Genomic DNA, 13378 nt, shown 5'->3' with positions numbered 1-13378 from the left:
AGAGATAAGGGCAGGGGAAGCGTGGTCTGGGAGCACTGCAGTGGGAGAAGCAAGGCTGGGCGGACTCATCCTCGGTCAAGTCCCCGCTCTCTGCTGGTGCGCTGGGAGTGCAGGGCAGGGCAGGGCCTGGGTGCTGGGCAGGCTGGAAGCAGGTATCTTTGGTCCCCTTCTATGCGGCCCTTCTCCCAGACTCTTGACTCCTCTTTGGCTCCACCTGTGGGAGAGGCTCCTCCCACTAGGCCCCCAGTCCTGCTGGAGGCCTTGGGGATCAGGCCAGGCCCCTTGGCTGGCTGTCCATCTGATATCTGTGTGGTCTCCTCAGGAGAATTGCTCTGGACAACTCGAACACCACTCAGACGGATTGTCCGGCCTCCCGGCCCCGACATCTCCCACCACTGCATCAAGCCAAATTACTCGGCGCCCCCCAGCCTGGGGCCCTGGTGAAATCCGATTAGTGAAGAGAGCCGTGCTGAGCTGACAGCTCCTCCGATAATTGCTTCCCAAGTAAGCGATGCAAATCAACCCATCCAGCTTGTCCTGCTCCTCTCCTGGGGACCCAGGTGTCCCGGCCCCAGGACTGGGAGAACACCCGAGTTGGAGAGACTTGGAAGCTGTCACCTGCCTTCAGTTAAGTGGCCATCAATCTGTAAAGCTGGTCTGGGCTGCTGGAAGGGCTGGGGGTGGTGAGGCTGGCCAGGGACCCCGCTGGGGTCCTCCTTTGAGAGGTTGTCATGTTGCCTCTCATCTTACCCCTTGGAGACGTATCCTCTGTACCCATTTGCCAGTGGGGCAGAGGAAGGCAGAGATACAGGAGACACAGGGATAGGGACATGTTTAAATGTGTCCCTGTGGACAATGGAAGGTTGCATCAGCTGGGCTTTCCTGGTTTCCTGGTTCTCTGGTTCTGGGAGGGAGAGGGGAGCAGGACCTGTGGGACCTGCAGATAGCCTTCTCCCTCTGTGAGTATCCTCCCCACTGGGCTGGGGAGAAATCAGGGTCCTTTTAAGAGCCTGTTAATACCTCTTTTCCTAGTGCTTTTCCTTCCTACATCTTTACCTCAAGTTCTTTCTTTCTCTGACCCTCTCATCCAATTTCCTACAGATCTTGGAGACCTGAAAAGTACTTCTCTTGTAATCCTAAACTTCCGGCCCCTAGACTTGCCCATATGGGTCACTGGCTTTGTGGAAATCTCCAGGGATGTGTTGCCCAGTCTTGTCCTGTGTGTGTGTGTGTGTGTGTGTGTGTGTGTGTGTGTGTGTGTCTGATGTGGTTCTGTGGTCTAGATCTTGGGTTCTCAGACTAGCATCTGCTTGAGACCCTGACACATGGTTATAACAGCAATAACTAACCTTTAGGGAGCTACTATTCTGAGCTAGGCACTCTACTGAGCACCATGTAACTAAGTCATTTAATTATCACAAAAGAAGAGATGGTTTACAGTGATAATCCCATTTTACAACTGAGCTAACCGAGGCACAGAGAAGTTAAGTAACGTGTCCAAGGTCACTGCTAGTAAGTGGCAAAGCTGGATTCAAATCCAGGCCGTCTGAGTCCCAAGACCATGCTCTAAAGGCCTCCTCTACGCCACCTCTCCTCTCTGTTGCTCTTTTAATGTTTACTGGGCTGAGAGAGGGCAAGTGCCCAGCGTGATAGTGGAGCTTGCGGATATGGCCACTGAAAGGCAAACACCAGAAGCCCTTTGGGGTTCCCTAGGGCAGAGGTGGCAGGAGCTACCAAGGGTTACATCTGGTATTTGGGGAGAGGGAAACATGGTCCTCATCTTTTCCAATCCCCAATATCTATTTTCTGCACCCAAGCCCTGCAGCTAGACAACTCTCCTCTCTACTCTGACAGCATGGAAGCAGGGACAGGGCGGAAAGATCCCCTCCTAAGAGCCGGTGAGCTTGAAGTCAGAGCTAGGATCACCAGAGGCCGATAGATGGCGCTCATGGCCCAACACAGCCTTAGGAGCTCGCTGAAACCAAAGGAAAACAAGCCCTCAGGTTAACCCCTTCCTGCCTGGGCTCCCGCCCCAGGAGCAGCCTGGTGGGCAGCAGAGGGCCCTGACCCAGGCCCAGCTAGCCCCAAAGGAGTGACCCAACTCTCTAGGCTCTGTTCAAGCCACAGGCCTTCTACTGTCTCTACCCCATAAGTTCTATCCATAAATGACAGTCTGCCAGCTTTTGGAGACTTCCCAGAGGGCCAGGAGCCTGGGACACAGTCAAGATAGGTTGGGAGGACTTCACCCTAGCCCAAGTTTCTTCTCTAAGACTCTACCTCTTGAAAATTTATGGGTCTCTGTTTCTAAGCACCCCCACTGCAGGGCTTCTCACTTCCATCTTCCCTCAGAAGGACCCACCAGGTGGGGAGGTGTAGCATGGCCTAGACAGAGAAGACTCCCAGACCCTTCTGGGGTCAGCTGCAGGGACTCACTGTGGGCTTGCCCAAGACTCAGTTTCTCCCTATGTTCAGGCCTCCTATTTCTGGGCTCCTGGGATAAATGGGGTTACAGGGACAGAAACAGTTATCTAGGGACGCCTGGGTGGCTCAGTTGGTTAAGCGGCTACCTTCGGCTCAGGTCATGATCCCAGCGTCCTGGGATTGAGTCCCGCGTCGGGCTCCCTGCTCAGCGGGGAGCCTGCTTCTCCCTCTGCCTCTGCCTGCCATTCTGTCTGCCTGTGCTCACTCTCTCTGACAAATAAATAAATAAAATCTTTTTTTTTTTTTTTTTTTTTAAAAGAAACAGTTATCTAATTCTTCCTGGAAGCTGACATTGGGAGTTAGGGCCCTGGAGGAACACTGCTTGCCTGCCATGCATTTCCCTCATTACTTTCTTATCAGAAGCAGACTTGGAAAGTGGAGGGGCTGCCATGGTGATAAGCTGGAAGTGGTTGGCAAGCAAGTGGCAGAGGGGTAGGGTGGGCAGGAGGGCTGTCCAAGGGATGGTAAAGCCCCTAGAATTTAAGTAATAAGATGATAGCACAGTGTGGGTCCTTGACCGCCAATATTTGTTTGGTAACATGCAAATGCATAGATCTATGAAGGCAGAAGAACCTGAGGGGACAGTCAGTTCTAGAAGCCTGGGATACTTTTATTTCAGACATTCCAGAGAAAGAAGCAGAGGCACAGGGTAGATGTACACAGAGGGGGAAAGATACACAGATACAGAGAAAAAGCTATACTGGCTCAGTCAGTTAAGCATCAGACTCTTGGTTTTAGCTCAGATTTTGATCTCAGGTTGTGAGTTCAAGGCCCATGTTGGGTTTCACACTGGGCATGGAGCCTACTTAAAAGACAAAACAAAACAAAACCCCCCATATTTAGAAAGTAAGGGTAGAGATACATTTACATACGTGGTGAGAGGCAAAGACACAAAAAGGGAAAGAATCTGGCACAACCAAAAGTTCAGGAAATAACAGACTTTGTGAGGTGGATGATTAACTCTGTTTCCAAAGTCTGGCAAATGTGGGGGGTGGTTTCTCACCTTTGGTGTCAGAGGGTTGTTGCTCACACTTCCTTAAAGCCCATGCTGCTTTTGTCTGTTGGTAGGAGGGCAGGGAAAGGTTGGCGAGGGGGGTAGCATCCTTGTTTTCTCACCTTTTCCTGTTCTAGGGTCTACTGGTCGTCTTCTTTACCACCTGTAGGGAGACCTTGCTTCTTCCTGATCTCAGGAATGGCTGTGCTGAGGTGTGCAGAAGGCAATCAGCTTTATGGAGTTTCCAGTACAATGAAAATCTTACAGTTAGGACACAGACTAGACTGAGGTCTAGTCTGGGGTGCCTTGGTGGCTCAGACTTGGGCCCTCTGCCATCAGCTCAGGTCCTGGGACCTACCCCACATCAGGCTCTCTGCTCAGTGGGGAGTCTGCCTCTCCCTCGCCCTCTGCTGCTTTTCTTGCTTGTGCTCTCTCTCTCTGTCAAATAAATAAACAAAATCTTAAAAAATAAAGAACAAAATTAGGAGTGGACAGCTCTGGACATTGTTTTGGACTGGGGAATTGGGAGGTAATGGATTACTAGGCACAGCCATGGGATTAGGAATATTCAGGGAAGTATTTGAGGGGAAGGATTGGGAAGGATGGGAGATTATAGGGGTGGGTAGATTGCATGGCAGAGGAGGGAGAGAAGTCAAATGTGAAAGCTATGGAGACATAGGCGTGGGCAATGATGGGAGATAGAAGAGTCTCAAAACCATTAGTAAAGAATTGTTAGGAGATTCCAAAAGTGCCTCTGTGAATGTTTTATTATTTTCATATTTTTATTTTTTAAAAGATTTTATTTATTTATTTGACAGAGAGAGATCACAAGTAGGCAGAGAGGACAGGGAAAGCAGGCTCCCCGCTGAGCAGAGAGCCCAATGCAGGGCTTGATCCCAGAACTCTGGGATCATGACCTGAACTGAAGGTAGGGGCTTAACCCGCTGGGCCACCCAAGCGCCCCTCGGTAGATGTTTTAGATACAGTCCTTGGAGGTCTGCAAAAGAGAGATCTCTTATCTGTGGGGCAGCAGGAGGACTAGAAATGGTTTTTTAACCACTGTTAATACTCTCACGTGAGTTTTGAGATTGGGGATGGTTGAAGTTCTTTGGTTCGCAATCCTGTTAGGAAAAGTCTTGTCGATGAATTTTTGGAAGGGGGTTGCCCTTTAGGGCTAGAAACTAGGACCTTCGTGGTCCTTACTGGGCCTGGCCTTCCTGAAAACTTTCTTGATTTTTTTGCCCTGCTATAAGAGATAAACTACGTTCCCCAGAGTCACTTAGGGCTAATTTAAGAAGCTTTCCGGGGATCCAAGTATTTCCGGCGGAAGTTGCTGCGGCTACGCCAATCTCTTTCCAGAAACAAAGTAGACTACGACTCCCACTGTCCTCCGAGCGTGGGGGCGGGGAAGGGAACCGGAAACCGGACGGAGAGCTGAACCAGGTGAGGAAGTAGGAGCCTGGGAACCTGGGGTCCTGAGGCATGGCTTGGGCTCTCAGGCTTGCGGGGCGGTGTCGGGCGGGGAGTCGGAAAGTTTGTGCTTTGGGGACCTTCGCTCTGTCTGGGGCTTGCCCCGGCAGAGGAAGAGTGGAGCCCACGGAACCGGCCCGGAGAGCCTGCGGGGACGTGGTTTTCCCGTCGGGCGGAGCCCGAGGGCGGGCGCGGAGATTTCCTATGGACCCTTAACCGGTGGCCCTCTCAGAACCAGTAGGAGGGATAAGTGGTGTTTTCAAATCCAAGTTCTGGTACTACTGCTGTTACTTTAAGGATTTGCTGATTGTCCCTGTCGATTCCTAGAGTGCTTCCAAGGGACAGGGGAGTGGATAGTGTCTTTGATTCCTTCTTCACTTCCTTGAGTTTAGCGTCAGAGACCCTGGATAGCCAAACTTATTGCTGGATCACCCTGAGCTTCCTTTGCATTTAGTATGACACTGTAATTTATAATATATCGTTTCTTAAGTCTTTGATTCTTGGTGGCTTTAGATAGGACTTTCAGGTTCCTCCTTTGGGTTCTCATAGTGTATTGTTGAGGAAGTTAAAGCTCAAACCACAGTGTATTAGAGTTGTTTATGTGTCCTCTCTCGGTAGTTTATGAGCCTGGCCTACATTTTACTCATTTTGGATTTCTTCCTTGTCCAGAGACGACCACAGTGCCTACCGTGGAAGAGACTCATAAATATTGGAAAAAGAAAAAAAAAAGAGTTAACAGTTGGTGGTAGGTTGGATGGAATTTGTGGTTTTCATTTCAGAGAGAGGAGGGTTAAATGGTTTGCTTAAGAGAAACTTAGAGATAAAACCAGGATTAGAAGTGGATTTGGGGGGCGCCTGGGTAGCTCAGCGGATTAAGCCTCTTCCTTCAACTTGGGTCATGGTCTCAGGGTCCTGGGATCGAGCCCCATTATTGGGCTCTCTGCTCAGCAAGGAGCCTGCTTACCCCTTTCTCTCTGTCTGCATCTCTGACTACTTGTGATCTCTCCTTCTCTGTCAAATAAAGAAATAAAATCTTAAAAAAAGAAAAGTGGATTTGGTTGAAACCCAGACTGTGTCTTTTGCTCTCAGATTAGGTTTGAAACTGGAATGCTGCAAATAAAGCCTTATCTTTTTTGTTGTTGCTGTTGTTGTTGTTGTACCCTGCAGCCTTGCTGTCTCCAACACAGCTCAACCTAAGACCTGAGAGAAGTCCCTGAGCTGGAGCAGCCAGCCCCCTGACATGGGCACTACATGGGGATGTGCACAGCAAGGGCTCCAAAGATATTTGAGTTCTACACGGCTTCCTTCTTGGCTTTTGTTTGAGCCCAGTTGGCACTGGTTAGCCACTTAGACAAAACAGTGACTTCGGGATCAGTCTGGAGAAGGATTTCCTAAGTTTGGCCCTGACATTTTTTCTCTCCCACTTCCCCTAGGCTAGGGTCCAAGACCAGATTGATGGATCAAGCTGTTCTGTCAACCCTGAGGTCTCATGAGGGAGAAGAACCTTGATCCCTGCCCCATGGGAGGCCCAGACATGATGGAAACACACCCAGAGCCTGGCAAACCCTCGGAAACAGCTGGAGTGCAAAGTGGGCAGCTGAGCCTTGAGTGAACTTGGGCTGTAGAAATGGAGAAGAGTCCGTCAGGAAAGACTCCTTGGTAGAAGGGCCTTTTATTTATTTATTTGAGGGAAGGCATAAGAGGGGAGAAGAAGAGAGGGAGAAGCAGACTCCCCATGGAGCTGGGAGCCCGATGTGGGACTCAGTCCTGGGACTCCGGGATTATGACCTGAGCCAGAGCAATCGCTTAATCAGCTGAGCCACTCAGGCGCCCCAGTAGAAGGTCGTTTTAAAGAGGACTGAAAAAGGTAGGATGGACAGAGTTGAGTGGGTATTTGTTGACTACCTAATAAAAGCTAGGACCTCAAAGATACAGAGGGAAGTTGAATGGGACCTGGCTTCTGATCTCAAGTCTAGGTAGGGAGGCAAGGTGTGAATTCAGGAAGAAGCCATGAACCATGGTGACGTGAAGTGGTTTGAGCCTTTATCAACCAGAATTTTGTTTAAAATACAGATTCCAGGTCTCAGTCCAGCTCTGCTCCTGTGTGGGATGGGGCTGGGAAGTTTCAGCAGTGCTACAGTGTCCTAAGGAGGGCAGGCTTTACCAGTGAGATCATTGGAGCTGCATCTTGAAGGATGGCTATGATCTGGGTGTGTGGAGAGACAGAGGCGTCATAGTCCTGGTTGGCTCAAGGAGTGTATTTGGTTGGGTTTGAAGAAATGGCATGTACAGATTTTTGGGAATTGGGGTGGGAAAGGCACTTTTGAAAGAGTGAGTGTAAGTGTCAGGCTGGAACACTGGGTTTGCATGGGAAATGTGAGGAGGAAGATTAGAAGGAACGGTCTTTGTAGGCTATAGAACTTGCTGGAGTGCTCCCTCTGCCTCCTCCCCGCGTCTTCCTTCTTTCTGTTCTGCTTCTCCACTTCCTTCTTGCCTCCCAACCCTCACTTGTATGTTAAATCTGATTCCATCCTTTGTATTGCTACTAATGAATGGATATTATTCTGAGTATTTGGGTGAGAAAACCTGAGGCTCTGACCATGATTCCATAGCTTGTAAGGGTCTATTCTGAGTCCAGTAATCATCCTGCACTGAGGATTCTTTTTTTTTTAAGATTTTATTTATTTATTTGACAGACAGAGATCACAAGTAGGCAGAGAAACAGGCAGAGAGAGAGGCGGAAGCAGGCTCCCTGCTGAGCAGAGAGCCCGATGCGGGTCCTGGAGACTTGATCCCAGGACCCCAGGATCATGACCTGAGCCAAAGGCAGAGGCTTTGACCCGCTGAGCCACCCAGGCGCCCCTGCACTGAGGATTCTTGAATGTGGGCAAGAAGCTGGGCTGGGCTTTTGGGAGGTGGGGGCGGGGTGTTGGATTATCAGGGTGGCTGATTGAACCATCTCAGGCAAGATGAGGGGGGGGTTAAAAGCATGGCCTTGAGTCAGATAGTTTGGGTTCATATCCCAGCTTCATTACTTGCGTGACCCTGGGCAAGTTGCTTGACCTTACTAAGCCTCAGTCTTCTCACCTGTAACATGGGAACAATAACACTGGCCTCTTGGGGTTGTTACAAGGATCAATGAGGTGTACTTGGCACAGAGCAATTGCTCACCACCTGGAAGCAATTGTAATTAGCCTTCTGTAATTAGTCTCTGGGCTCTGGCGGTGCACCTGCATCTCATTCTTCAGCACATTGGTTTCCAGAACACAGCCCATCCTGGCTGAGCTTGTTTTATTAAGGATGACATTAGAGGTGTGGAAAGTTTGCCACTGGTAAATATATATTGAAAACCTCCCATATACTTGGCATGGCCTAGGAACTAGTGACTCAAGGCTTATATCTGATGGAAAGGAGGTTTGGAGTGGGGGGAATGACGGGTTATTCTCATTAGGTGACATAGGAAGAGGAGGGATGCTTGAAGCGGGAAGTGGAAGGACCCTTCACTACCAAGAACTGAGATGAGCTCTGTCAGACCTAGAGGGTGGAGGGTGACTGACAGTCTCTTCTGCGCCCTAGAAAGGTTAGCCCTGGCCAGTCTGGATCCCTCTCACTCTTCGGCTGACGGCTGATGGAGCCTCTGTCCGTCTCTTTTCCAGGTGGCAGTGACATGGCTGTGCCCCAGGCTTCTCCACCGGGGCCCCTCCATGAGCCTGCCATGGATCTCCAGCCTTGCCCTCGAAGCTTGGCTGAGAGCTTCCTGGAGGAGGAGCTGCGGCTCAATGCTGAGCTGAGCCAGCTGCAGTTCTCGGAGCCTGTGGGCATCATCTACAATCCTGTGGAGTACGCGTGGGAACCACACCGCAGCTATGTGACCCGCTACTGCCAGGGCCCCAAGGAAGTGCTGTTCCTGGGCATGAACCCCGGACCCTTTGGCATGGCCCAGACTGGGGTAAAGGGTTTGGCTTCCCCTGGATGGGGAGGGGGAGGCTCCTAGGTAGATATTTGGCTGTGGGTGCGGTGGGGGAGGAGCATGTGCCTGGCTGTGGACGTGTGTGGGGCTGGGCCCCTTGGCCCCTCCCAGTACACACGCTGGCTCCTGTGGTCTCAGACGCTCACCAGGCCCCGCTGCCCAGAGTTAACCAAGCACATTAATGGTAGTTCCGTTTCCCCTGTGAGCTGTCCACTAATTGCCTCTGCGAGCCCTTCCTTCCGCCGGCCCCATCCTTACCTTGCCGGATCTCCTCTTTCCCTGGAGTGTGGTTAGGGCCAGAGAGGGACCCGGAATACCAGGTCCTCAGGGAGACTGTCTGATGGAGGTGGGTGTGGAAGAGGTGCGGGGCTTTTACCTGCTTCTGTGTCTGAGCTGAGGAGAGGCTCAGAACAGAGTCTGCTCTGGGGGCCTGTGTGCTTTCCTTTCAGACCTTGGGATGAGTGAATGCCCCTCAGTGGGGGTGCTTGGCAGATCGGGGAGGGGATGAGGCTTCAGGGCAGGAGGCTCAATCGCTTTTATTGACCCCAGCTGGGGGATGAAAGATGATCAATGATGATCGATGGAAATGACAGCTTGAGGCTCCGGGCTGAGAGGGCACCCAGAGAGCGCTGGTCAGTCCTGTCCTTGTGCCTCCTCTAACACTGGCTGTCTTTCTGTCTCAGACCATCTGTCTGCCCCAGTACCACCCATCACATCCTGTGGAGGGCCAGTTAGTCCCATATACTCTCTGGATGTGGTTCCAAAGGCAAGTGGGGATAGAAGCAAACAGATTCTTCTGCACCACGGTCCACAATAAAAAACTGGAGAAGGATGGGCAGGATCAAACTATAGGGCCTGAATCATCCTTGTCTCAGGCCTTTGGGCAAAAGTGCCGGGGATGGGGGTGGGGTGTCCAGGCTGGAGCCTCATGGTGGGTATGGAGGGGTCAGCTGGTGCAGAACCCAGGTGTCCGATCTTCAGACTGAAACCCTCCTGTCTCTCCCCCCTTCTGGCAGGTGCCCTTTGGGGAAGTGAGTATAGTCCGGGACTGGTTGGGCATTGGGGGACCTGTGTTGACCCCACCCCAAGAGCACCCGAAGCGACCAGTGCTGGGACTGGAGTGCCCTCAGTCAGAGGTGAGCGGTGCCCGGTTCTGGGGCTTTTTCCGGAACCTCTGTGGACAGCCCGAGGTCTTCTTCCGTCGCTGTTTCGTCCACAATCTGTGTCCTTTGCTCTTCTTGACTCCCAGTGGGCGCAACCTCACGCCTGCTGAGCTACCTGCCAGGCAGCGAGAACAGCTTCTTGGGGCCTGTGATGCAGTCCTTTGCCGACAGGTGCAGCTTCTGGGGGTGCGGCTGGTGGTGGGTGTGGGGCGGCTGGCGGAGCAGCGGGCCCGGCGGGCTCTGGCAGGCCTGATGCCCGAAGTGCAGGTGGAGGGGCTCCTGCACCCCTCACCTCGGAGCCCTCAGGCCAACAGGGGATGGGAGGCAGCAGCCACGGAGAGACTGAATGAGCTGGGGCTGCTGCCACTGCTAACAAAGTGAGGGCCCCTGTGGCCCAGCACAGGAGGTTTTCTAGGCCCCCAGGTCATCCCAGGGGGAGCAGAGGACTGTGGGTGCCCTGGACTGGAGCCACAGGCTCCTTCTGGTCTCCCTGGTTGCTGGGACCTGCCGTGGCAGTTTTGACACTACTCCCTGCATCCTTCACCTTCTTTGAGCGTTGCCCCTGCGGTATCCGGCTGCACGGAGCCTTGGTGTCCGAGGAGTGCTCTACCTCACCGTGTCTTGGGGAGCCTCTGGTCAGCTGTGAGTGGTCTGAGCAGTGACTTCTGAGGCTGTGTTTGAGAGAAGAGCCTGCCAGGATCCTCACCTGTCCTCTTAGAACAACTGCCTTCAAGCTGAGCCATTTCCTCACAGGGACCAGGACAAATGGAGGGCTATGGGTGTTACGAGTGAACTTCTTCCGGGAGACGGAAGCTGGATCAGAGAAAGGATTCAGCGTGGCCGAGTGGGGAAGACCAGAAGACTGGCTTTCTTCATCTTGGCTTTGAGACTTCATGACTCTGGACCAACTTGATTAACCTCTCCAAGCCTCGGGATCCTCGTCTGTAAAATGGGGCTCCCTGCCGCATGGGGTGGGGGTGGGGGTGGGGGTTAAGTGAGATAACACTTGAAAGTGCCTTGCTTCGTGCCTGGCAGGTGGGGGCTCCTGCTTCTTGCTTTTTTGCCTCTTGATTGGGGTGTCACTGTACCACACTACAGGGGGAGCTCCCCCACTCCGAAGACCTTGCTGGGTGAGGGGTGGATCCTTGTCCTGCTACAGGTGGACCGATAACTTTATGAAAAACCCAGCCTGTGATTTTTCAGTCTGAGCATTAAAAACTCTCAAACCGGGGCGCCTAGGTGGCTCAGTCAGTTAGGCGGCTCAGCCAGTTAGGCTGCTGCCTTTGGTGCGGTCATGATCTCTCAGGTCATGTTCGCTCAGGTGCTCCACTCAGCAGGGAGTCTGGCTCTCCCTTCTCATATCCCTCTGCCCCTACCCCCACTAGCGCACTCTCTCTCAAATAAATAAATAAAATCTTTAAAAGGAAAAAAAGGCTCCTAAACCCTTCGTGTGGGTCCTTTTTTTCCCTCTCCTGCATGTCCGAGATGGAAGGGTTAGTTTAGATTTTCCCTTAACCTCTTCACTGTTTGCAAGGTGTTCTTGTGGGTCTCTAGGGAGATGATGAAAAAAATAACTCTTGTGGTGTTATCAGAGCTTAAGGGTCTCAGGGGTTTGTCTGCTACTCAGGGCCCTGTGGGGAGCAGGTGATGGGTGGATGAGAGCATGCTATTTCTGTCTAACTCATTTCTTATGTCTGTAGGATGACTGGGTGGTGTGCCCTTTAATAGGGCTGGAAAGGTGACTTAGGTTGGGAATAGAGTAGGTCTTGGGACCTTAATGAGGAACACATGGTTGGATTCTAGTTCCTGGGACAGGCCAGCTTCCAAAATGAAAAAGATTTTTAGTATAGGTGAGCCTGGCTGGCTCAGAGGAGCATGAGACTCATATCAGGGTTGCGAGTTGGAGTCCTATGTTGGGTGTAGAGATTTATTTAAAAAAATACATATATATGTATTTTTTATATACATATACATACAAAAATATATACACATATTTTTGTATGTATATATATAAAAAATATATACACATATGTAATTTTTAAAATTTTATCATATATATATATATGATAAACTTAAAAAAACCTTAAAAAAAACTTAAAAAAAATTTTTTTCTTAGTGGAAGTGTCCCCCTTTATCATTTATATGATAAAGAATTTAACTGGCTTTTGTCAGTTGATTCCTGGGAGGCAAGTCTCTAAATCCTTGAATTTCCCAAGTGATAGGAGGGTCTTTGTTATTCACGGAGGGCCCCTCAGACCACACACCCAAGTTTATGCTGAAGTTGACTCTGGCAGAGGCCTATGCCAGAAAGGCCAACCGTTAGATTGGCGTTAGATTGGCGGGTTGGGGCTATGAGCCAGTTGATACCAGCTTGACCTGGGGGCTGGAGATCGAATTCAACCATGGGGGTCATGATTTCAATCGATAATAGCTATGTAATGAAACCCTGAACATACACTTTGGCGAGCCTCCTGGGTGGTGAATACGATGGGTGTGGGGTGCTCTGTCCCATTTCGGTGGGACAGTTGGGACTAGCGGCTAAGTTTGGAACCCTTTCAGATCCCTGCCTCTTTGTATCTCTTGGGCTGCTCCTGATTGGTATCCTGATTGGTAACAAAACCGTGGTTCTAAGAAAGTGCTTTCCTGAGTTCTGTCATTTGAGTGAATTACCGAACCTGAGGGGATCATGAAAACTCCTGAATTGTAGCGCATTAGAAGTACAGGTAGCCTGGGGACCTCTGAACTTGCAGCTGGCACATGAAGTGAGGGAGGTCTTATTAGGCACAGTCTCCTTAGACCTGTGGAGAGTGTGCTGATTCAGGGGAGTTACCATCGGAATGGCATTGAGACTTCACACCCCCCACCCCAACAACTTAGACTCCTTTCCTCTCTGCTGTCAGGGCCGTAGTGCTGAGCTGTTCCTGCCCCGTGGTGCAGGGCCCTGGCTGAGACACTGGGCTAGGTGCACAGAGAGGGAAGCCATTGTGTCCCTCTGCATTTAGCTGAGGTGGAGAAGGCTCTCTGGAGGAGGTGGCATTTCCGGTGGCCTTAGAGACTGGGAGTTTGGGAGAACATCGTTATGTTCAAGGGGTGGTGAGTAGATGAGCTGACTTTGCCCGGTTGGGAGGAAAAGCTAGAGAGAGGAGGTAAGTCGGAGCCATCTTCTGAAGGATCTTGAATGCTAGACCAATCTTTTTTGTTTTTTTTTTTAAAGATTTTATTTATTTATTTGACAGAGATCACAAGTAGGCAGAGGGGCAGGCAGAGAGAGAGAGAGAGAGAGAGAGGAGGAAGCAGGCT

At 51.1% G+C, this 13378-nt stretch overlaps 1 protein-coding gene across 8 annotated transcripts; it reads left to right on the top strand.

Moving 5' to 3' along the window:
• Window positions 1-4836: 4836 nt before the first annotated feature.
• On the top strand, window positions 4837-11383 carry SMUG1 (single-strand-selective monofunctional uracil-DNA glycosylase 1). 8 transcript variants are annotated; one of them, XM_032348445.1, is made up of 5 exons: window positions 4925-5220; window positions 5615-5690; window positions 6379-6604; window positions 8602-8894; window positions 9932-11383. In XM_032348445.1, exons 4-5 carry the CDS (start codon window positions 8613-8615, stop codon window positions 10457-10459), a joined length of 810 nt encoding a protein of 269 aa, XP_032204336.1. In that variant the 5' UTR covers window positions 4925-5220; window positions 5615-5690; window positions 6379-6604; window positions 8602-8612; the 3' UTR covers window positions 10460-11383. The 8 variants fall into 8 exon arrangements, with proteins under 8 accessions (XP_032204338.1, XP_032204337.1, XP_032204333.1 ...); XM_032348446.1 differs by lacking the exons at window positions 4925-5220; window positions 5615-5690 and adding an exon at window positions 4841-4918; XM_032348442.1 differs by lacking the exons at window positions 4925-5220; window positions 6379-6604 and adding an exon at window positions 4846-4918.
• The last annotated feature ends 1995 nt before the right edge of the window (window positions 11384-13378 follow it).

The sequence above is a fragment of the Mustela erminea genome, chromosome 6, assembly GCF_009829155.1.
Source record: "Mustela erminea isolate mMusErm1 chromosome 6, mMusErm1.Pri, whole genome shotgun sequence".
NCBI lineage: Eukaryota > Metazoa > Chordata > Mammalia > Carnivora > Mustelidae > Mustela > Mustela erminea.
Note: the sequence above shows the minus strand (reverse complement) of the source record. Positions and strands in the feature narration are given on the sequence as shown.

What these genes read in the sequence shown, in the direction of transcription:
- SMUG1 (XM_032348441.1), top strand. Translation starts at nt 5,567, where the DNA reads ATGAGCCTGGCCTACATTTTACTCATTTTGGATTTCTTCCTTGTCCAG. An exon ending in AAAAGAGTTAACAGTTGGTG is followed by an intron (nt 5,691 to 8,601) that starts GTAGGTTGGATG and finishes TCTCTTTTCCAG; the next exon opens with GTGGCAGTGACATGGCTGTG. An exon ending in TTGGCATGGCCCAGACTGGG is followed by an intron (nt 8,895 to 9,931) that starts GTAAAGGGTTTG and finishes CCCTTCTGGCAG; the next exon opens with GTGCCCTTTGGGGAAGTGAG.